The 24,241-nt window shown below is 34.8% G+C and overlaps 6 protein-coding genes across 7 annotated transcripts; 2 read left to right on the forward strand and 4 right to left on the reverse strand.

The window, feature by feature from the left end:
* Positions 1 to 777: 777 nt before the first annotated feature.
* Positions 778 to 1,247, reverse strand: LOC106308170 (cathepsin L-like). Its single transcript, XM_013745306.1, is given in 3 exon segments — positions 778 to 1,012; positions 1,111 to 1,203; positions 1,206 to 1,247. Coding segments are annotated over 3 exon segments (336 nt in total). The 3' UTR covers positions 778 to 811.
* Positions 1,248 to 4,797: 3,550 nt separating this feature from the next.
* On the forward strand, positions 4,798 to 9,989 carry LOC106311944 (starch synthase 3, chloroplastic/amyloplastic-like). The gene is made up of 15 exons (XM_013749294.1): positions 4,798 to 5,044; positions 5,492 to 5,555; positions 5,653 to 6,723; positions 6,803 to 7,017; positions 7,098 to 7,547; positions 7,789 to 7,896; positions 7,978 to 8,087; positions 8,171 to 8,276; positions 8,347 to 8,517; positions 8,577 to 8,705; positions 8,783 to 8,965; positions 9,031 to 9,162; positions 9,240 to 9,351; positions 9,483 to 9,606; positions 9,684 to 9,989. The coding sequence occupies exons 1-15, from the start codon at positions 4,931 to 4,933 to the stop codon at positions 9,811 to 9,813; spliced, it is 3,219 nt and encodes a 1,072-aa protein (XP_013604748.1). The 5' UTR covers positions 4,798 to 4,930; the 3' UTR covers positions 9,814 to 9,989.
* Positions 9,990 to 14,089: 4,100 nt separating this feature from the next.
* Positions 14,090 to 16,171, reverse strand: LOC106311259 (ankyrin repeat domain-containing protein 13C-like). The gene is made up of 3 exons (XM_013748472.1): positions 15,641 to 16,171; positions 14,819 to 15,520; positions 14,090 to 14,401 (listed from the first exon to the last, which is right to left on the reverse strand). The coding sequence occupies exons 1-3, from the start codon at positions 16,169 to 16,171 to the stop codon at positions 14,090 to 14,092; spliced, it is 1,545 nt and encodes a 514-aa protein (XP_013603926.1).
* A 1,891-nt stretch (positions 16,172 to 18,062) lies between these two features.
* On the forward strand, positions 18,063 to 20,245 carry LOC106312212 (ATP-dependent Clp protease proteolytic subunit 6, chloroplastic). The gene is made up of 9 exons (XM_013749649.1): positions 18,063 to 18,298; positions 18,423 to 18,484; positions 18,626 to 18,677; positions 18,878 to 19,079; positions 19,167 to 19,232; positions 19,327 to 19,467; positions 19,554 to 19,607; positions 19,720 to 19,812; positions 19,980 to 20,245. The coding sequence occupies exons 1-9, from the start codon at positions 18,204 to 18,206 to the stop codon at positions 20,025 to 20,027; spliced, it is 813 nt and encodes a 270-aa protein (XP_013605103.1). The 5' UTR covers positions 18,063 to 18,203; the 3' UTR covers positions 20,028 to 20,245.
* LOC106312214 (dehydrodolichyl diphosphate syntase complex subunit NUS1-like) lies at positions 20,118 to 22,063 on the reverse strand. Of its 2 annotated transcripts, none has more exons than XM_013749651.1 (8): positions 21,916 to 22,063; positions 21,669 to 21,720; positions 21,296 to 21,566; positions 21,155 to 21,216; positions 20,867 to 21,068; positions 20,686 to 20,782; positions 20,516 to 20,598; positions 20,118 to 20,382 (listed from the first exon to the last, which is right to left on the reverse strand). In XM_013749651.1, exons 2-8 carry the CDS (start codon positions 21,714 to 21,716, stop codon positions 20,375 to 20,377), a joined length of 771 nt encoding a protein of 256 aa, XP_013605105.1. In that variant the 5' UTR covers positions 21,717 to 21,720; positions 21,916 to 22,063; the 3' UTR covers positions 20,118 to 20,374. The 2 variants fall into 2 exon arrangements, with proteins under 2 accessions (XP_013605105.1, XP_013605104.1); XM_013749650.1 differs by having other exon boundaries at positions 21,885 to 22,063.
* Positions 22,064 to 22,167: 104 nt separating this feature from the next.
* Positions 22,168 to 23,284, reverse strand: LOC106312215 (mediator of RNA polymerase II transcription subunit 32-like). The gene is made up of 2 exons (XM_013749652.1): positions 23,209 to 23,284; positions 22,168 to 22,866 (listed from the first exon to the last, which is right to left on the reverse strand). Exon 2 carries the CDS (start codon positions 22,848 to 22,850, stop codon positions 22,395 to 22,397), a length of 456 nt encoding a protein of 151 aa, XP_013605106.1. The 5' UTR covers positions 22,851 to 22,866; positions 23,209 to 23,284; the 3' UTR covers positions 22,168 to 22,394.
* Positions 23,285 to 24,241: the final 957 nt, after the last annotated feature.

Genomic DNA, 24,241 nt, shown 5'->3' on the forward strand with positions numbered 1-24,241 from the left:
GAAGAGAGGTTGTGAGATCATAGAGAGGCTATAAATATATATATATATATATATATATATATATATATATAAGCTTTAAAATTAGGTTCCGATTAATCCCCGCGTACTCTTTGATTTTCTCGTTATGCGATAGGCCTGGAATTGCCGTCCGACTAGCGCCTAGCATAGTTCGAAACAGAGGCCTAAATACTCGATACTGATTCTGGGCCTTAAAACTTATATTCAAAACTAAGTCCAAATAATAATTTTATTTCTTTTTGGCTAAAAATGGTAATATCATATGATGTTCAGATTTACAGTAAGTTAAATCTAAAGTTGCTCTAGCAAGGCAAAAAGAAAGTAAAAACAAGATAAAGCAATAACGGTTAAGAAAACCACAGAATTTTAGATTATCCAACTAGCAAGGAGAGATTTGAAATTTCTTCCTCACTGCTGACTTGAAATGGCAGATACGTACAAACACTACTGCTAGTTCTCTAAATTTCAATTTCCTCCTCGTGTAACTCTTTATTTAGTTGAGAGTGTTTTTGCTCTATGTATTAATAGAAATATGACACATATCAACAACAAACGACAAAAAGTCTACTTGGTAAATGCAAGAAAAAATATAAGCAACTATTAAATATATTTTGGGTCGGTCCGCTATTTCCAGTGAATTATTTAAAAGTTGATAACTTATTACGTGGCCACAAAGGTGGACAATTGTACTCATGTTTGACTAAGATCAAATATCCATGAAAAGAAACCTACCGCAATGTCATAAGTATTATCATCTTCACCAAGATAACGAAAGAAACGATCACAATCAGAACTACGCTAGCAAAGCTTCAACGTAAAAGATAGGGCATGTCTTTTCGATGATGACCCTTGCATATCCATTGTTACACCAGCTAGTACCCCACGTGTTTTGAACAATGAAAAACAGCTGGTTATTCTTTGTCCTCCCATGACCAACGATGATCAAAGCGTGCCTTTTCATCCCTTCTTTTGGTTCTTGCACGATGTGGATTCCCTATTCTACAAAAAAAAACCCCAAAATCAAATTAATGTTAGAACTATCAATTATTATGTTTACATAGTAGTATAAAACACAAATCCCTACTTACGTACGTTGTCCTCAAGTAGGCTGAACTTCTCATCCATATCAATACTAATCCCGATAGGACCTTGAGTCGGCAGTAGTGTTAGGATATCCTGAGGAGTGTGGCCTTGGGTTTTTCAACAATTCTCGCCTTGATCGTGTACATCTACAAAACAAGTTAAAGACACAATAGTAAGTCAGAACTCAATCTTACTAGTAAGCATAGACATATTTTTATAAACAAGAATCTATATGTCCCCCCCTAAAATAAGACTGAATAAACAAACGTATCGAAAGGAAATGGACAAAAAAAATCAGAAAATAAACATTACTTGAGGAAATGGAAATTCTTCTGCTGGGTCTCCGTCTTGAAGTGCTTTCCTTGCTTGTTCCCGTCGAATATCCGCCTCCAGTCTAGTTTGGTTTTGTACACCTTTTCCTTTGTTGTGTTTTCTTCCCACCGTGCCGGTGCCGATACCACTAGAACCATCACCACCACCGTCTTCCATTTCTCCTGTAGAAGCAGGAAAATCAAACAAGCAGACATATCTTAACCATGAACATCCAACAATCAACAATCAACAATCAACATATATATATATATATAAGAATCGATTTTAAAATATATAAAAAAATCACTAAATCTTCATGTTCAGTGTGATACTTTGTTTGCATTCACCTGTCAAATGCAGTAGAGGTATGTTGTTCCCTTGACTCGACTCAACTCTCGTTTTTATTTCTAATTAACTGAGATTATACAATGTGGACTCCCCAAATTTAGCTACGTAGTCAATTTATACACAGAAGAACTTTCTGGATCCTAGTGCAACAAGTGAGGAGGATCCCCTTACACGTGTTAACTGTTAATCATCTAAGGTGACCCTCAATGATAAAAGCGAATCATGTATTTGTTATGCAGTACTATTAGACAGCTCCTCTCTTTGCTTTTTGCAGCCTGATACGGCTTTCTTGTCGTTTACAGACGAGGAGATTGAGGTTGATGACCGTTGGTGATGACAGACTTTGGGCTTCGTATTTTGGGCTTCTACCGACCCTAGAGCCCACCGTTTATCCCTCCCATACTCTATACTTTTTGTTACGAGTGGGTACTTCCGAAGTTGCATCCGAACCCGATCCGAAAAATCCGAATCGAAATCTGAACCGAAGTAGCAAAATATCCGAACGGATATTGAATTAGGAGAGATTAGATATCCGAACCCGAATGTATATTCGAAGATAACCGAACATATGTATAATTAGCCTTATATTTCTAGTTTACATCTTTCATTTTATATAAAAAAAATAATATTAATACTACACATACTTTAAGTTCATATGATATACATACAATTACGGAGAAAATAATTTGCTACTCACTTAAAATGCATGTCAAACTTTTTATTTCAAGAAATAACAAAAAGTTACATCCAAAATTTAAAAACAATAACCAAATTAATGTCTTTTTAATTTCAAAATGTTATGTCCAAATCTATTAACCCTTCAATCTATTAAAAATAAAAAAAATAGTTAAGTGAAAGTTACATTTTTAAATACAAGAAATTTGAGAAATGAAAATTTTAAATTTTCTTTTTTAAAATCTAAATATATGAACCCGATCCGAAATAACTGAATCCGAATTAAAAATATCTGAACCCAACCCGAAATACAGAAATAGCCGAACGGGTTCTACATCTCTATACCGAAATACCTGAAAATCCGAAATATCCAATCCGAATCCGAACGGATACCCGAACGTCCACCCCTGCTTTTTGTATACTCTCATAGTTGCTCGGCGAAGGGTCTTAAATGAATAATGTAGACTAGGTTAAGACCCGCGCCTTGCGCGGAATGAACATTATATATATAAATTATTTTATATATTATATGTTTATAACATATTATGAAATAATAAATATATATTGAATAATTAAAAAGTCATTATCTACTACTTATATAATTAAATTAGTGCGGACATATAAATAAATTTTATAAATCGAAAAAATATTTTTTCTATTTGATATGATGTATAATTAAATTTAAATGATAGTAACATACATATGGTATATTTTAATATTAATATTTATTGGATGATGTTTTTTGCTCATATTTGTTTTTTATCATTTGTATCTGCTATAGAAAAAAATCTAAATTAGTGATAACAAAATTTTCACTGTGGGATTAATTGTTTACGTAATTTATAACATTTTAAAAAATTAAGTCGTCAATATTTTTTCAAAATTTTTATCAAAAAATGTTCAAAGTAAATTTAAAAATTAAGATATTTATGTATTTTTATATGGCATATAGTTTAATTAAAAATGATACATAGATTTATATATCTTTTATTTTTGATACTTATTAAATGAGACTTTCAGCTTATATATTTTTTAATTATTTGTATCATGTCATAACAAAAGTTTTAAATCGTAGATCACAAAATTTGAATGTGAAATTTTTAACAGTTTTAGTAATTTATACTCGTTTTTAAAAATTCAAAATATAATATATAAATAATTTTTAAAATTTTTATTATATGGTTACTATGATTGTATAATTATTTTAATAGCTTAAAATTAAACAAATATAATTATAATACACACTTATTTTTATCAAATCTTTATTATTCAAAATCGTTAATTGTCATATATACTTTAGCCACATTAGGCAATTCCGTAATCTTATTTAAGGAAATAATGAAGCACATTAATATTGTATTTATTGTGGTTTAATAAAAAACTTATTATATATTTAGATGGACCAACCTATTTCTCTAATGATTCTAAGAATCATTATAGTGATGACACGTGGCTACAAAAAAATGTTGCAATGCTTCTCAAATAATATATAGGGGATGTTAAAACCGTGAGAAGGCTTGGCTTAGGGTCAATCATTATCCATCTATTTTCTAAATTCCAATAGATTAGCTAAAACTACACTCATACTCTTTTTCTCAAATTGCTATTAGAAAACGCTTTACAAAAAATCAAGTGGCTTGTCATTGTACAACATATCATAAAGAATCTAAGTTTTTAATGAACCATTACAAAAATTTGATTTCAATGAAAACATTATAGATCCACCAGTTATGAACTTATATTCAGTGCCAATGAGTTCAAATTGTCAAATATGATATGTGTTCATCTTATATTGATATGATTCAAATAAATTTTGGGTACCTAAAGAATTTAAGTTAGCATATATATACTCTCAGGAAAAAAAAAATAGTTAGGAGGAGTTGAAGTGATGAGGTTGAGCGTTTGCTTAAGACGGCAAGATCTTTGGAATATGCAGCTAATGATATTGATTCTGAGAAATTTAAGTTTGTGTCCGATGATGATAATTAATGTTTAACCAACGTTCTAAAACAGCTTTCACCAAGATATTAAACCCACTGAATCATTCGGAGAGTCTTCTCTTGAGAGTGAGTGGAGTAAAACTTCCTATCTTGTACGTACACGTGGACCCTTTGACGATTCTAATCAACGGTCAGTGTTTGGAAAAGAGGATCCGGTTAGGCTTGACGTGGTGGACTTGTGAAATCAGATATTGGTTAAACACGTGACGCTTATGCACCGGCCAAGCGATATCTTTGTCACGAGCTAAGAAGAACGAATCACATTTTACTAAGCACATGATAAGGTTTAAACATTTTTCATTACATGAAGTAAAGTGGTGTTCAGCATTATAATAATATTAAAATAAGAAATATAGAGATTAGTTTCAGTGATTGAGAAACGGCTTGGTGAGAGGCAGTGGAGGGGATGCTTCAACAACAAACATTCTCTCTCTTCTCAACAAACAGTTTCTTCCTTTCTCTTTCCCTCTCTCTCGTCTCTTCTTTGGGCAGCCATGGAAGTGTGTTGGCAGATTCAGACACCTACGAGTCTCGGACCGGGTTTCCAGCAAAAGGGTCGGCTCAAAATCAATACTTTTATTGGTTTTCTTCCTCGCCCCATTTCTAGTGTAAGTCTCCTTTACATTTCTACCACAGTTCGATGCTCTCTGGATTCTACTTTTTTGGGGAATTGAAGTGCAAAGTGTTCTACTTTTTGCTCTTTTCGATTAGGAAATGATTAGTTGGGATTGAAATTTGATAGAAAGTTAGTATCTTTTTGAAGATTCAACTCTGGTAGGGTCTCTGGATTGGGAATGAATCTCAACTTTTAAGCCCCATTTCGAATTGACAGATTATAGAAAGTGAGTTAATTTCTGTGGAAAACATCAAATCCTCACTGCATTTAGAATCTTAACATCTGAAAAAACAAAGTTGAAGGGAGAGAAGATTTTGTTGATTATTATTAAGCTTTAAGTTAGAGCTGAAGATTCAAGGAATAAAAATGTGACATCTTTTTATAGTTTTGATTATCCATTTTTTTCTGCTTGTAACCATCAGACATGTTTGGTTATCAGCTTGCTTCGTTGGAAAGCCAATACAACTCAAATGGGTTTCTACATCAGATCACAGCAACTGCAGGTTTAACATCCAAGAATCGGTTCACAGACTTTTATTGTAACTTCTCATTGTTGATTCCTGATTCAGTCTTCTTTTCTTTTTTTTTTGGTTTACAAAGATTTCTCAAGGAAGAAGCAAGGAAGAATGTCAGCTTCAGGGCCCAAAAGCTCAGCTCCCAGAGGGTTTGGGAGAAGAACAACAGTAGGAAGTGCTCAGAAAAGAACTCAGAAGAAGAACGATGAAAAAGATAGCAATGCAACTTCCACAGTAACTAATGATGGTTTAGGTGTCAGTAAGCTGCCTGAAGCCAAAGCTAATGTACAAAAACAAGGTTCTCCTGTTATTGGTGAGAGCATTGTGTTAGAAGATGAGGCTTTGGTTGAACAAAAGTTGAAAGCTGAAAGAGAGAGTCTCCGTAAGAAGGAAATAGAATCACTTGCGGAGGAAGCTTTGGCAAGAGGCGATAGAATGTTTGTGTATCCTCTTGTGGCCAAACCTGACGAAGACATAAAAGTGTTTCTCAACAAGACTCTCTCAACTCTGAGCAGCGAACCAGATGTTCTGATCATGGGGGCGTTTAACGACTGGAGATGGAAGTCTTTCACGAGGAGATTGGAAAAGACAAAGGAGCTCCATGGAGACTGGCTGTCATGTCTCCTCCACATCCCCAAAGAAGCTTATAAGATGGACTTCGTGTTCTTCAACGGACAAAGCGTTTACGACAACAACGACTCAAAAGACTTCTGTGTAGATGTTAAAGGAGGGATGGATAAAGTTGAGTTCGAGAATTTTCTTCTTGAAGAGAAATGGAGAGAGCAAGAGAAGCTAGCTAAGGAAGAAGCTGAGAGGAAACGGCAAGAGGAAGAGAAGAGAAGAAACGAAGCTAGAAAGGCTGCTATTGAAGCTGATAGAGAGCAAGCTAAAGTGGAGACTCAGAAGAGACGTGAGATGATGCTACAACCAGCTCTTCAGAAAGCTGTTGTCTCATCTGAGAGTGTTTGGTACATTGAGCCAAAAGATTTCAAAGGTGGAGATAAAGTGAAGATATACTACAATAAAAGCTCTGGTCCTTTAGCTTATGCCAAAGAAGTATGGATACATGGAGGGTTTAATAACTGGATTGATGGATTATCTATTATTGAAAAGCTAAAGGCTGATTCAAAGAGCGAAGACTGGTGGTTTGCTGAAGGTATGTGTATATATATATGAAGCTTTCTTTATCTTCTTGAATCTTGTTAAATTGTTTATTTTTTCATTTTGATATGTAGTGATAGTGCCGGTCAATGCTCTAGTCATTGACTGGGTCTTTGCTGATGGACCGCCTAAAGAAGCGTTTCTATATGACAACAATAGTCACCAAGACTTCCACGAACTTGTTCCTCTAAGAACTCCAGAAGAGCTTTACTGGTCAGAGGAAGAGAGCTTGATGTTTAGGAAGCTTCAGGAGGAGAGAAGGTTAAAAGAGGAAGCTATGCGTGTCAAGGTTAGTATCCTGTTTAACCATACATCTAACTATATATGTACATTATCTTCTTCTTCTTCATTTTTTTTTTGCTTTGGCAGATGGAGACAACAGCTCGTTTGAAAGCAGAAACTAAGGAGAGAACACTTAAAAAGTTTCTTCTTTCTCAGAAAGACGTGGTGTACACGGAGCCTCTAGAGATTCAAGCGGGAAGATCCGTGACGGTTTTCTACAACCCTTCGAACACGGTTTTGAATGGGAAGCCTGAGATTTGGTTTAGAGGCTCTTTTAACCGTTGGACTCATCGGTTGGGTCCTTTGCCTCCTCAGAAAATGGAAGCAGCAGATGATGGAAGCTCCCACATGAAGACTTCAGCTAAGGTTCCATTAGATGCTTACATGATGGACTTTGTTTTCTCCGAGAAAGAGGATGGTGGAGTGTTTGATAACAGATATGGTTTGGATTACCACTTACCTGTAGTGGGAGGTATTGCCAAGGAGCCACCGTTGCACATTGTTCATATTGCTGTTGAAATGGCACCCATTGCAAAGGTAAACCGTAACACCACCGCCAATGCTTTACTCTATTTTTTTCTTTTTAAAGTAGAATAACTCATAATAGAGTTGAGTTATACTCCAAGTGGTACTCTATTTTAGAGGATGAACAAAAAATAAATGAACTCGGAAAATAGAGTACCATTGGAGCATTTTTACTCTAAAGTCTAAACTCTATTTTAGAGTGAAAAATAGAGTAACAAAAAACATTGATTTATGTATGTTTTGTTGCGTGCAGGTTGGAGGCTTAGGTGATGTTGTCACTAGTCTATCTCGTGCTGTTCAAGAACTAAACCATAATGTAGATATCATCTTCCCAAAGTATGATTGCATAAAGTACAACTTAGTAAGACTCTATATACCTTCTCATACTTCCCTTTTGTGTGTATGCATCTCTCTTTGTACTTACATTGTGTGAAAAAAATAGGTGAAGGACTTGCAGTTCAACAGAAGCTATCACTGGGGAGACACTGAAATAAAAGTTTGGCATGGCAAAGTGGAAGGCGTTTCGGTTTACTTCTTAGATCCTCAGAACGGGTTAAGCTTTATGCATTAAAGCTAGTTCCACAGTCCCATTCATCCTCTATTGATAACATGAAGAAGTGTTGTTCTTGTTGCAGATTGTTCCAGCGAGGATGTGTTTACGGTTGTGCAGATGATGCAGGAAGATTTGGTTTCTTCTGTCACGCGGCTCTTGAGTTCCTTCTCAAAGGAGGTTTTCATCCAGTAAGTCTACTCGTTCATATAGAGAGTCTTGATACTTTGTTTCTAACGTGTGGGTCTCAACATTCTACAGGACATTCTTCACTGTCACGACTGGTCCAGTGCTCCAGTTTCATGGCTGTTCAAGGATCATTACACGCATTACGGTTTGATTAAAACACGCGTTGTCTTCACAATCCATAACTTGGAGTTTGGAGCAAGTGCTATTGGTAAAGCCATGACATTTTCAGACAAAGCCACAACGGTAAAGTCCTGAAAACATATCTGTTTACAAAGAGATTGAAAATGACAACACATGATCAGGTTTCACGAACGTATGCCAAGGAAGTTGCTGGAAACTCTGTAATCTCTCCGCATCTATACAAGTTCCACGGAATAGTAAACGGGATCGATCCAGACATTTGGGATCCATACAACGATAACTTCATTCCGGTAAAGCTTCATAGCATCCTCTCTCTCCTTTCTACATCTTGTGATGTTTGAACTACTTTGTGTGGTTGGTTCCTTAGGTGCCTTACACTTCAGAGAACGTAGTAGAAGGCAAAAGAGCAGCCAAGGAAGAATTACAAAACAGGCTTGGACTAAAGAGAGCCGATCTTCCTTTAGTGGGAATCATTACACGCTTAACTCACCAGAAAGGAATACATTTGATCAAACACGCTATTCGGCGTACCTTGGAACGCAACGGACAGGTCCATTTCTAGCTTGTCTTGTCATGAACTTTTTCACAGTCCTTACTAGTTTTCTTGAAACGCAGGTTGTGTTGCTAGGCTCAGCTCCTGATCCAAGGATCCAAAATGATTTCGTGAACTTGGCGAATCAGTTGCATTCTACACACGGTGATCGAGCTCGGCTTGTGCTTACCTACGATGAACCTCTTTCCCATTTGGTAAACAAAAAAAACTTACAGAACCTTTGTTTCACTACTTTGCTTGGTCTAACTCTTTTTGTGTTTTACTTCTTTAGATCTATGCTGGGGCTGACTTTATTCTTGTACCGTCAATATTTGAGCCGTGTGGACTGACACAGCTCATAGCTATGAGATACGGTGCTGTTCCTGTCGTAAGAAAAACTGGAGGTAACGGTTTTTTTTAGCTAAAGCTTTACCTGATTCCCTTTAAAACCGAGCTGACTTTAAGGTTGTTAACTATGGTTTTATTTATCTTTGTCTTTATGACAAAAAAAATAATCTATCTTTGTCTAATATAGGACTCTATGACACTGTTTTTGATGTGGACCATGATAAAGAAAGGGCACAAGCTCAAGTTCTAGAGCCCAATGGCTTCAGTTTTGATGGGGCTGATGCTCCTGGTGTGGATTATGCACTCAACAGGTAAAGCAACCAAAATCTAAACTAACACTCTCTTTGATTGGTGCATTACGGTTAACTTGTTTTTCTTCTTCTTCAAGGGCGATATCGGCTTGGTACGATGGGAGAGAGTGGTTTAACTCGCTGTGTAAGACGGTGATGGAGCAAGACTGGTCATGGAATCGTCCTGCACTTGAGTACATTGAGCTCTATCCCTCTGCACGCAAGTGAAGAAGAAAAAAAAAAACAGGAAAGTTGTAAGATCAATTTTATTTGTATGTACAGAATATAGAAGGTTTGATCCTTTCTTCTCCGTGTAACATTCCCAAAGCATTCAAAGATCATATGGATTATTATGCTTTTTGTAATTTTGAAAAAAATAAAGCTAAGCAAAGTTTATTTATACATACCACTGTTATATTTCTGTATTTATTTCTAACTGAAATGACTTGTAATTTATATTTTCCAAAAATAAAAACCTCAAGTCTGATTACATTATAGAATGGAAAATCGAGTAGATTTAGAACATTTTTTTTATTTCAAACTCTATTTTATGAAGTGAAATCGAAGATGCTGTAAGCACAACTTTTTCCAACACTTGACATTCATGTGCAGTTATCATTTAAGTTAATAACAAAATAGTCAGTTTTGATATTTATAACGTATTTTGCCAAACGTTAGTCTTTTATAGTTACAAAATAACAGTTTTTGTGTTTATTCTTTCTTCATGCACGTCAATTTCCTGGAAAAAATAGACCTTAATATATTAATAATCGAGTAAACAAATTTTTGAGAAAAATATGTTTTTTTATTTTTCTTTTTGGATGTTTTAGTTTAGTACTCCCTCTCTGTTCTGTTCTGAAATGTAAGACGTTTAGAATAATTTTTATGTTCTAATATATAAGATGTTCTCATCTTTTTTAGGTACCTTTAAATTTATCAAAAATTGTGTAGCCAATCAAATTTAATAGTTCTATTTTGTAATTGGTTGAGTAGTTTTTAGTTTATAATTTTAATGATATTTTCTAAGTAAAAAGTAATTTTCTTAATAAATGTGTACTACCCAAAACATCTTACTTCTTCTGTTCTGAAATGTAAGATGTTTTGAATAATTTTTATGTTCCAATATATAAGATGTTCTCATCTTTCTAGGTAATTTTAAGATTATCAAAAATTATGTAGCCAATCAAATTTAATATTTCTATTTTGTAATTGGTTGAGTAGTTTTTAGTTTATAATTTTAATGATATTTTGTAGGTAAAAAATAATTTTCTTAATAAATATGTACCATCCAAAACATCTTATTTTTTAGAACAGATGGAGTACATTTCAGAACATATGGAGTATATAATGCTACTAGGATTTTGGGTCAAAAATCAATAAATGTATGCAAAAAATAGTTAGTGAAGTGGTTTAATGAGAGACAATGAAGTAATGTTTTGGTCACATTTGGTTTGTCCTATGACTCCTGTATGACAGACAAGAGAGTCCTTGTTGTTATGCCTTTTTATTTAATTCCCACATGTCCTCCTTTTCTGCTTCTCATTAAATCTCCATTGAACCACTTCTTGTTTTTCTATGACCTATTTTCTTGGACTTTAACTGTACTGAGTTTGGTATAAATTTACTTTTCAGGACGACTCTCGCATCACTAAATCTTTATTGCGAGAAAGAAGTCTACCGTCATGTTTGATTTTTATTATTCACATAGTTGATCAAGTCGTTGGACATCGTCTGGGAGACTGGAAACAGTACAGTAAAGAAAATGTTTCTTTTTCAACTAAATTATGAATAATCCTAACATACTTCCGGAGAATGTTTACATTTTGTCACAAACATGTTTCCAGAAAATGTTGAACGACTTGATGCAATTTAATATGTTTAAACCCTATAGGCTATTGATTATTTCGAGTGAGTCCACAAACAGACTTCCTAATTGTCGTACGATTAACGGAAAAGCTGTTAAACCATACACTTATTAAATAAATAAAACCAAGACAAATCTGTCTACAAGTGCAGATAATTACAAACTAAAAACATATAACTTTTTAGAATTGTTGCAACATTCTCACTATTGTAAATCACGACAACATTTACGATATAGCTACAACTTCTACTCCCTTAGCATGTTACTACATATTCTTTGCTTGAAATTCCTTTGATACTTTCTAAAAATAGAAGTGTTTTCGCCCTTGTACTTGGATTTTGTGGTTTGTGTTACTTGTTAACATCATCTACCTTGGAAGCTTTCAAAGTAAAACAAAAAGAAGGTATTAAGAAATTATCAAACTGGATATCATTCAGAATGGAAAACAATTTTGTTAAAAGATTAACAGTATACCTTAAAGAAGACTGACAATATACTTTATAAGTTAATAACCATCTTTGCCATGTTGGTTTTATGCGTGATATTGGCACGGCTCAATCGAACAAAACCGATCTCTAATAGCTAAGAGTACGACTATTTGATTGAACCGCACTAATATCTCGCGTTACCTTTACATCAACACCAGTCTCACCCGATTATCACTAGTCAGCTCCAGAAAATCGAGAACAAAAGAGTAGCATCAACTATACATCAAATCAAATTATATAAGAAATGATTGTCGGCACAAAAAACTTACTTTACCGGGAAAGGTCACTGGATCCTTACAAAACTCTTAGGCAACGTCAAAAGTAGTAAGGAGAAGAATCAAGGGAGAAAAGAAGAGTTTGGCTATTTTACAAAGTCTATGGGACTGCGAAGTGAAGAAGATGATATAAATATGAAGATGGTTGAAGAAGAAGAGACTATGCATTAAATTAGACCAACAACCCCATACCAAAAAGGAGGTTGTTTATTAAATTTGAACTGTTTCTATAGAATACTTTTTTGAATATAGGTATTAGTATGTGTTCTTGTTAAATTTGAATTGTTTATACTAGTGTGTATAAATATATATATATATATATATATATATATATATATATTTTACAATCGATGATATCAATTATCAAAATAATTTCAGATGAATTTTCCAAGAAATTCGTTGTCGCAGTGGCCTAACAAATTGGTCTCTGATAACATCTAAATATGTGGCCTAACCACCTCAAACTCTTCTATTTAAATCAATATAATATGTTTCTTTTCCATTAAATATGCATTTAGTTATTTTATCATAGAGAAAAAGAGAATTGATTGGTTTCTTATTACATGAACTGAACTAATCCATTTGTAGCCCCGACAAAATAAGCATGAACTAATATCCGAAGTTTTCATCACGTATTTTACTGGTGTTTTATACAGTAATAAATTGTTGTATATATTTATTTTGTAATACGAGTATCTGATTCTAAACTATAAACAAATGAACTATGGATGATACATAACTAGATAACGATTAGTTAAAGGAACTCCCACGACCTTTCAATTTAGTATTTATGAGGTTTGTGAGAGAACGCAAGGCATGTTGGTGGGGTTATGTCACTCCCAATATACATTTGAATTTCGGAGTTAATATGGCTCATCTTTCCAAATATTCTCCCTCGCTATTTATTTTTTTTCTTGTTAAGTTCCTATCATTTATTTAATATTTCCTTAAAATGTTCAAATATTTTTGTTATGTACCTATGACAGAAAAAAGAAACAAATGCATCGTCTTCAAAAGTTCACGAAAGTGATCATCCGTTTACAGCGTGAACATGTGTTTTAACTACGTACTAAAACTCTTGAATAATCTAGTATGAATCTAAGAGATTATGAGTTAAACTCACGTTGAAAATTATATATTTTTCTAAAAAGAGTTAAATTAAAATAGTTTGGACCTCCCAGTAGGGAACATCCTCTAAATTTTTTATTTAGAAAAACATGTGCGTTTATACTTTTACATGTACTAATGATAAGGCATACAAAGAAAATGCAAAGATTAACCTAAATTTTAATGTGAGCTTTAGACCCCAAAAAAACCTATGTAACGTTTGCGTTCAGATCAATTATTTTACTCTATGCTTTGGCTATATATATATTTATAATTGGAACTCCACTTATTATTATCATGGAAGATAACAACTTAACACTACTCATCAACGAGAGTTAGGTGATTAAGAACAACAAAATGGATCCATTCTTCATGGTTGACGAGTTTACATGTGTGTTTAGAAAAACACGTGTGTTTATACTTTTACATGTACTAATGATAAGGCATACAAAGAAAATGCAAAGATTACCGTAAATTTTAATGTGAGCTTTAGACCCCAAAAAAACCCATGAAACGTTTGCGTTCAGATCAATTATTTTACTCTATGCTTTGGCTATATATATTTATAATTGGAACTCCACTTACTATTATCATGGAAGATAACAACTTAACACTACTCATCAACGAGAGTTAGGTGATCAAGAACAACAAAATGGATCCATTCTTCATGGTTGACGAGTTTACAACAACAACAAAATGAAACACATAGTATTAATCATCTATAACATTAGCCCATTAAAACATACAGCCCAAGTAGTTCGATTACCTGATTAGTCTGACTTGCTCGTCCACTTATACCCTGCTGGTATTGCAAATGGATCCACCATTTGTGCCTGCTCCTTCTTCAACCGTCGCTGTAAGCTTTTCTTGGTAGCCTTCAGTCTCAGCCAAGAGGGTGTTGAAAATGATCGCCTTGAAGTTGAGGTTCTTGTATCGGATTCCACGTCGCATTGGTCTTCGACTCCAGCTGAGATGTGGCTCGGGCTTGACACTGGTGTGTAGAACTGATCCATCGACTGGAGAGCCACGAACTTGCTGAATGTTATGACTACCTTCACCGTTGGGATCACCGGTATCGACATCTGGTTCCCACCAAAAAATAAAACAAAATATAACTAATCAGTACTGTCTAATATTGGTTTACCCGTTAAACCAAGATTGAAAACAAATCAAAATATTTAATAATTTGTTCCCAATAAATTGTAATTTAGAACGAATTAAGCTGCGATGAAACCATTTAACAGACTAAAATCTCCATTTCTTAAAGAGTTATCAAATGGTACGTCCGATGCGCTTAATTAACTACCATCTAAACATAATTAAAATAATCATACCGAATCAAACCAAATTAAATGGGAGACCAAACCGAAGACGGTTAGTGTCCCAATCTTTGCTATGTTGCCACATCAGCGCTAATTCTAAGTCATCCAATAATATTACGACACGTATGATAAACTGTTATTGGCGCAATTCGTTCATAAAATGCGCCATGTTTATACCTTTACCGGGAAAGTTCCCGCCGGGAACTTAACGGTGAGCAGCTCCGTCATTCTCCGAACGGCTTCAACATTAATGGCTAAAATATCAAGAACCGGAAGCAGCTCCTCCGTCGTCAAAGGAAAATCATTCGTTAACCAAACCGAAGGACTCAAGCTCTTTACAGTCTCCTTCTCTTTGATCCTTGGAACAGAAGCCGCCACCGGTAAAGAAACCGACTTTCTCCTCCTCTGAGAAGACGACGACGACGGCTCAAATTCTTTATCCTCCACGTTAGTACAACTGAGCTGCCTCATTAACGAAGGCGAGTTCTGCTCTATTTCTCCGGCGGCGACGACAACTTTCGGCGACTTTAAACTGAAACTCACGTTCTTGATCTCGTAACGTTTCGCTTTCCACTCTCCAACGGTCTCAACCTTCTCTTTCCCTCGCCAGTTCTTCATTACAACAACCTCTGCTTTCGTAACATCCATCTCTCTCTCGCTAACCGTCTCACCCGCGTTTTCAAACGCGTTTAGTATCGTTTTCTCTTCTCTGTTCAACACAAGCAACGTACCGGGACTACTAGACACGTCATCGTCACTTAAGAAAAGAAAGCTCTGGTTCGCGCGTCGAATTTTAAACCGGTCGAACCCGGTTAACGACATATCAGCGCGTAGATCTCCGCCTTGTTTCCATATCCTGTAAGTATCGGAAGGAGCGACCTAATGAATGAAAATGAATTGATTGAATTAATTAATTTACCAAAGTTTGTTACAACCGGTTAAGCAAAAGAAAACTTAAACCATGTTGGTTGTCTAGTAGTAAACCGGTATAGACACAACCTTCCCGAAGAACGGGATCACGAAGCTCTCGAAGCTGATAGATATCTCCATGTAGAAGTCTCTCATGCGGCCAAGAACCGCGATCAGACACGGCAGCCTCCGTCTCCACTTGCACCAACCCGAACGCCGCTGATGCCGGAGAATAATCTCCGTGATCTCGGCGTTCCCGCGGCAAACCGCCTCGTCCAAGGCGTTCCCGCCGGCGACGTTCCGAAGCGCGGCATCAGCGCCGGCGGAGGATATCGTCTTCACGGCGAAAACGTCGCCGATGCGCACCGCTAGATGGAGAGGCGTTTCTCGGAACGGAACGTCGCGGCGGTCGATGACGGCGGAGATTATCTCGGCGACTCGCTCTTGGCTTATCGAGTCGGACTCCGTGTGGATTTGTTCCGGCTCGGTTAGTTTAGGCAAGGACGAGACGAGACAGGTTAAACCTGCGTGGTCTCCTAAAACGACGGCGTAATGGAATGGACTGTGGGCATAGTCATCTAGAGTTGTGGTTGGTATCTTCACCGGCGAAGGCTTTGCCATGTTATTTCCGGTACTGATGAGTTAGAATAACTCTGAAGCAAATAAGTATGTTTCTGTATTCATCTAGTCAACAGTCAACGCAAAAACAATTAAATCCATAACTCTTTAGCTAAGTGAAAACTTTTATTACTAGATTTTTTTTTGACTAACACAGTTTTTAAATTATAGAATTTTTATCCAACTTATTAGTTTATATTTTATTAATTCAAAAAATCAGCATAATAAATTACTATTTATGTTCTTATAAAAATTAAAAATATTTTAGAAAACATCTTTATACAAATATTTTGCTTGATTAGTATTTGATTGTAAAACGTTTAAATTTTTTCAAAAAATTATAATATAAAATATTATTTCTAGATAATAACACAATATATATAAGAATTATCTTACTTTTCCAAATATGTTTTTTTGACAATTTATGATATTTAGTTATCATCAGTTATCTTATATAACAGATAAATATGATATCGTTAATATAAATTTCGCTTTATTTATATAGTAAATTAAATATAAAAATTCATTAAGGATGATATTGATATTAACTGCTATAGAATTTAATGCCAGAGATTCGTTGCGAAAAATCAATTCGAATATAGATATATTTATAGTGACTTTGTAATGTACAATAATGATATTCACATCCTAAAATAAAAAAATAGATCTATGTGAGAAAAGAAAAGTTAATCAAAACAATTAGTCAATTCAAAACAAGCCAATTAAAATTATGACTGGTTTATTTTATTATACCAAATTAACATGTCATGGTCAAATATCAAGTAATCTATACTATTATTTGCGAAGTGATTTTTCGCATTCGGACACTCACGTTAAAAGTTAGACTGATTAATATTGTGTGTGTCTTTAATGAATAAAATATATAAATTAATAAATTAATCAAAAATAAAAACGAATTTCAAATTTATTTTATCAGATAAGTGTTTAAAATTATTAATAGTAAAAGTATCCAAATCTTAAAATATATTATAAAAAAAAAACAATTCCTATAAATATTGTGTTGTTATCCAAAATATATCTTGTAATAAAAAGTTAAAAAAACAACTAAATGTTAATCAAGTAAAATTCTTAATTTTATATAATTTAAAAAAGAATATTGAGTGATTTTTAAGATTTATTTATTAATAATGAATATAGTGTATAAAGAATTGTGAAGTGATTTTTACATTCGAGCTCTCACGTTAAAATTTAGACAGGTTAATATCGTTTATGCCCTTAATAAATAACATATATAAATTTTAAAAAAATAAAAACGAATTTCAAATTTATTTGACTAGATAAGTGTTTAAAATTATTAATAATAAAAGTCTCCAAAATATATTTTAAAATAAAAAGATAATTCCCATATATATTATGTTGTTATACGAAAAAACCTTGTAATAAAAATTTTAAAACTAAAAAATAAATTTTAATCAAGTAAAATTCTTAATTTTATATAATTGAAAAAATAATATTGAGTGGTTTCCAAGATTTATTTATTAATAATGAATATAGTGTATAAAAAAATTTCAAAAATTTATAATACGTAAAAAAAATTAAATGAAAACATAAATAATAATTTATTATTATTGTTTTTATTTTGTAATATATGTATTAATAAGTAATTATAAAATGTTTATGTCCGCATGAGCATGAGCGGACGAAATACCTAGTGAATCATTATGACAGATAAATATAACAGTTAGAACAACAGAAACGTTTTCATTATGAAAAAAATATATTTAAAACTGAAATAAAATTTAAAAATGATACCAAATTAGCATGTTATTGTAATTATTTTTTGTAGATGTCAGATGAAAATAAAAATTAAAAACTGAAAATAAAAGTTTTTGGATTGTTTTTGAACCCGCTGGGTGATACAGAGTCTCTCAGACCTGTCTGTGTTGCTGTTGGGTTCAGTTTCTGTTCGTGTCCAAACATTAACCTTGAGTCTTCTACTTGCCCTCTTCTGTGTCTATCCACGCCCGAATCCGAAACTTCTCAACATAGAGAAAAGCTTAGAGCTCTGGTAGTAATGGCGGGATTGGCAATTTCACCTCCTCTAAGTCTTACCTTCTCTTCTCGAACTAGAAACGCTAAACCCACTTCGTATCTATCTCACAATCAAAGGTACTCTAATCGCAATCACACTCTCAAAACGATTTATGTTAGTTAGTACTAGTGCTTCAATTGTGCTATTGTTCTATTCTATGACCCAAAGTTTCTGCCTTTTATTGTTTATTTGACTGTGTAGAAATCTTACAAGGCGTATAGTTTCTGCTCTTCCAAGTCCTTATGGCGATTCATTGAAAGCTGGTAACTTTAAAGCCTCTTTAAGTTTTTTATTGTTGGGTTTAGGATTCTGGAACTCAGTTGATTGTTTGATGCTGGAGAAGTGTTGTTGCCGGATGAGTTGATATGTGTCTGAGATTTGAGTTGTGTTTGATGTTTTTTCAGGACTTTCGAGTAATGTCTCTGGCAACAAAGATCCTCGTAGCATAGCTCCAAGGTCATCTCTATTCTATTCCCCCCCCTCCTCTTGATTATGTATTCACCATTGTCTGTGTTACTCATAAGCTAGATTGACTGTCTGAGTTCTTAGTACTTATATATTATATGTTTCCAAAGAGGCTATGTGGTTGATGTGTATCTCAACCTTTCTCTTTTCAGTGTGTTTAACTGAGTTTGTTTCTGTATTGCAATGTATAGATTTGGAGTGATAGAGGCGAAGAAAGGAAACCCGCCTGTAATGCCAGCAGTGATGACACCTGGAGGACCTTTGGACCTCTCTTCAGTGTTATTCCGAAACCGCATAATCTTCATCGGACAGCCAATCAACGCACAGGTTGCTCAGCGTGTCATATCTCAGCTTGTTACCCTCGCTTCTATTGATGATAAATCCGACATCTTGGTTAGCTCAATCAACTCATATTTCATCCCACCTACTTCTCAAAGAAAGTAAAATCTCATGTTTACTGACAAGTGTTCTCTGCTTTAGATTTACTTGAATTGTCCTGGAGGCAGCACTTACTCGGTCTTAGCAATCTATGACTGTATGTCTTGGGTGAGTTCCCTTCCCGTGATGATGTTTCTGTCACAAACTCACACAGAAACAGTATATTAACCTATTGAGATTTTCTTGTAAATGATGGTTTTAGATAAAGCCGAAAGTTGGAACAGTAGCGTTTGGAGTAGCAGCGAGTCAAGGAGCACTTCTTCTTGCTGGAGGCGAGAAAGGGATGCGCTATGCAATGCCAAACACTCGTGTCATGATACATCAACCTCAAACTGGATGTGGAGTATGTCTCTTTAGTTCTTGTTAGTACTTGGAATCTTATACGCAATGAACTTGAAACTGATTTCATGTTTAACTTAAACTCTGCAGGGACATGTGGAGGACGTGAGGAGACAGGTGAATGAAGCCATTGAAGCTCGACAAGTAAGTCTTTCTCTTTATTATTCTCATGCTTCTTGGTTTAAGAATGTGGAAAGTCAAGTTCTTTAAAGCTAAAAGATCTGATTGAATCTCTTTTGTTGCCTCTTGCGTGCAGAAAATTGACAGGATGTATGCAGCTTTCACTGGACAAACTCTTGAGACAGTGCAGCAATACACTGAAAGAGATCGTTTCTTATCCGCATCTGAGGTAAATGTTACCAACCAAATCTAATTCATTAACTCGAATTTGTTCAAATGAGCTTATGGCCACAGCTCGTGGGCATGGGTCTTTTCTCCTCATAATCACATCATCCTTATACACCATTGTACTTGAATCTTGTATATTGATATTTTTCTGGTTATTTTCTTATGCAGGCGCTTGAATTTGGGCTTATCGATGGTCTATTGGAAACAGAATACTGAAGCAACATGCAAAGACATTTGCATAGATGCAGCTCATAGCGATGTTCAGACCTTCCCATTTCATTTGAATATGAAAAGTTGTAACCAATCTGAAAAACTTAATGTTCTATTTCGGTTAGGTCCAGCTTTTTACTATTCAGTTATGTAATCAGATTCTATGCAATGAACTCTGTAGCATTACTGGTTGTCAGAACAAAATGTGAACAAATTTGCAGTAATGGTGGCAGCACTAGATTAGTAACTCTCCTATAATGTCTCATTTGAAGCGACATATATGTGAATCACAAACCAAAAACTAATCTCTGAAGCTCTGCGCTCTATAACCATCTGCGCCTTGACAATCATCATTAAACCCCTGTCAAGAAAAAAAATCCAGTTTCTTCCCATTAGCAGAAAGTAACCAATGGCTGACTCGATCCATAGTGAAAAAACTGAGATCCAATAGACAAGATTGACTCAAATCCAGGTCAAAGGAGAGAAAGACTTGCCATAGTTTTGGCGCACTCCTGTAAATTTGTGGATTGCCTTCAGAAGGGAACCATATCTCATATACTTCAAAGATCCCATATGTCTATCAACAACCAACAAAACACCAAGGAAAGTTCTTTATGAGATTTAGCTTTGAAGATATAAGAGGTGGGAAGTACAAAGAACATACACGATCTCAGTGTATCGAAGTCTCCAAGCAGGGAAGCCGAGGTGGCTCCTCACAGGTCCATAAACCAGCATCAGATCAGGCACATGCACGTTCTCACCTGCCACAGTTTAGATCATCACTTTCTTTTCAAGAAACTTCAATAGTACTTATTAGAGTTCCAAATGAGAGAATAAACACAAACCAACAACTCTTAATGCTTCATTCAAATGAGACTCGGTAAAAACGTTGTCCCCTTCATCCTTCTCAGGATGGCTGGTTTTCAAGTGTCTCTGAAGTAGTATGTTGGCTGCTTTCACAACAGCTTCTTTATTGTCGGAAGACGAAATGAACTCTATAGCAATGCCCTCCTTCCGGTCAGGAGAAATGTCCTTTTCACCAGTCTCCTATTAAAAAAGAAAACATACACTGTGCAAGTAAAGTAACAATCTAAATAGAGAAGCTAAAGATAAGGTATTTGAGATTAACATACCTGTAACAACGTTGAACCTGGCACCATTTCAAGGATCATATCCTTGGACTTCTTCAACAAACCTAGAAGAAGCAAACTCTGAGCCATCAATGTGTATTCATGAAGGGACAATTAGAGATGATTTGATGAAAGCATCTTTACCTTGTGAGTCAAATAGACCAACTTGTTTCACCCCAATGGTCTTTAGCCATTGTAAAAGCTCAACAACCTTGGCAACATCTCGAGCTACTTCGATATCCAATACAACAGCTAGACACCTGAGCTTCTCAATGTCTATGGAACTGTACTTTTGAATCAGTCCTAACGAGATCGCGTAGCTTTGGATTGCCTCAAAGATGCCAGAGACGATGTGGAATAAGCTCACAACTATGTGTAAGAAACGCCATAGCAAATCAAGACCAAGATCACCAATCTGTGGGATACAAAAACACATAGGAACAGATGAATTACAAATAACTAATACAAACTAAAAAGCCTCCCAAAGATCATTATAAACAATAAGGAGAAAACTCACTTGACCAATCCGGGAACTCAGGAGCAGCATCGGCTCATTGGAATCCATGTATCTGAAAATTACAGAGAAATACACAACAGAACCAGATTAATAAGATCGGTTGCAGCAAAGAGGCGTTTAAACAGAGAATTAACACACACAAAAAAGACAGATCAAAGAGAAACCAATCGAGCTATCCTAAAACCCAGAACTAATAGGGGGTAAAGGAAGTACTACTTTGGGAGGTGAGAAGAAGAAAGGAACACACTTTCGAGGGTCTGTTAGCCTCTGGATCAGACCCAGAATCCTAGTTTTGGTGGTGATAGTTCGCTTAAGCCTTAGAAAACAAACTAAGTGTGTTGCGAAATTAACTCTGTATCTGGGCGTCTTCTGGGGTTCAAACTCTTTTCACTTGTGTCCTAACTTTACTTTATCACGCTTTTGTTGTGAACATCTTTCTTCTTCACCGTGAATCACATTTTTTTCGTTTGCCTTTTATCATGTTCTAATACAAAACATAAAACCACACTAACCAAACAGAAACATAATAATATAAAAAGAATTACAAAAAAGATAAAAACAGTCTCTCTTTTACTTGAGATTCAGAACAAACACTCAAAATTCCTACAAATCAAACCGATCAGCAATCAAGTATTGCTTCTTGCTTGGTCAGAATATAAAGACTCAGAGAATAATGCAGCTGCAGTTTTAGATTAGAGGAGTGTGTAGTAAGTAGTAGGACACACTCTATTGAGTCGAGTCTTCAGAGAACCTAGGATCAAACCCTGCAGACGAAGAAGAATGCACAGAACCAGCAGCTGCACCACCAGACCCACGCTGCAGCTCAAGCACAAGCCATCGAACCGCTCTACTCATCTGCTCCAGCCTCACCGCGCTAATGGGAGGGAGACTAGTGGCAGCGCCAACGCTTTGGCCTGAGTTACTACCTCCTCCTGTTGTTAAACCAGTAGCCTCATCAACTAAACACTCGGATCCAATCCTCTGCTTCACCGACTCCACAAACTCCTCGGCTTGATCGCACGCCACGCGGAACAGCTCCCACTTCTCCTTGAAATTCTCTAACGCAGCATCAGTGAGAGAGGCTTTTATCCCGCCAGCACTCTCTTTGGACTCGAGAACCTCAGCTGAGGCGATAACGAACTTCTCGTAGGCTTTGTTCAACGAGTCCAAAATGTTATCCATTTACCACTTCAAGAATCTGCTCACATCAAGTACCCAATCAAATATAAACAGTATTGAGATCTTTCAAAAGTTCTAAAACAATCAGCTTTCTCTACAGAATCAACAAGCAAGCAAGAAGAGCCCAGTAAAAGACTAAGACTTTAGGCATTGAAACAAGAACCCTAAACACAAAAAGAGTAAAGTCTAAAACTTTAGGCATTGAAACAAGAACCCTAAACACAAAAACTCTGAATTGGTTAGATAAATCCAAATCCTAGGAAGCAAACTTCAACGCCGTAGCAATGGAAGCGTTTAAATCATTAAAGATTACATCTTTGTTACAAGAGCTTTAACATGTTCGATTGCTTCTGAAACTTACCGGAGCTGAAACGGAGAGTCGATGATTCTCTCTCTCTCTCTCTCTCTCTCAGTATATATCTGGTTAGGCTTATTAATTGTTACAACAAGACCGGGTTTGATACAAACCTAACCGAGATAAACCGGATAAGTGCATTATTTATTTTATTAGTCTTTTTTCTTTCTGTCAGCCCATTTCATTGACTTATCAAAAATAGTTGCATAGTTTTGCTTTCTTTCTCTTGCTATTTTCTTTTGAATGAATATTTAGCATTATCTTTCTCTAACAATGTAAAAAAATATATTTAACATTATCAAATCTCACTAGTCACAACCCAATCTTTGTAACTCTAATTGCTAAGCCTTTTAAAAATATAATATCAGAATTATTTTTCAACTGAGATGCAAGAATTTATTATTTTAAAACTTTTTAAAGTTGACAATATGCTAAATTTGCATAACGCAAGTTTATTTAATAAATATATTTTTAGTTGTGAATAATTCTAAACTAAATGTTTTAAACTAGTTTTTAATTTTTAACATTTTTTACTTGTGGTTAATTGTGTTATTTATAATCTATAAAAAAATATTATAAAAAACGATTTTACATGCAATAATTTTATCTATTATATAAAAACTTATATTTGACTACACAATTTTGAACCGTCCTATGAAATTTCTATTTGACGGTATATGTTGTGCCATGCTGAAATTTTCTTTAATTTTTTCCCATAATATGTAACTAGATTAAGATCTGCGCCTTGCGCGGGATAAACATTATATATATAAATTATTTTATGTATTATATGTTCTTACATATTATGAAATAATAAATATTTATTGAATAATTAAAAGTCAGTAACTATTACATATATAATTAAATTGGTGCGAACGTATAAATCAATTTTATTAATCCAAACAATTTTTTAAAAAATTTGATAGGATATGTAATTAAATTTAAATGATATTAACATACATAGTATATTTTTAATATTAATGTCTATTAAATGATGCTTTCTACTCATATGTTTTTTTGATCATGTGTATCTTTAATA

This window comes from Brassica oleracea, chromosome C8 (genome assembly GCF_000695525.1).
Source record: "Brassica oleracea var. oleracea cultivar TO1000 chromosome C8, BOL, whole genome shotgun sequence".
Lineage (NCBI taxonomy): Eukaryota > Viridiplantae > Streptophyta > Magnoliopsida > Brassicales > Brassicaceae > Brassica > Brassica oleracea.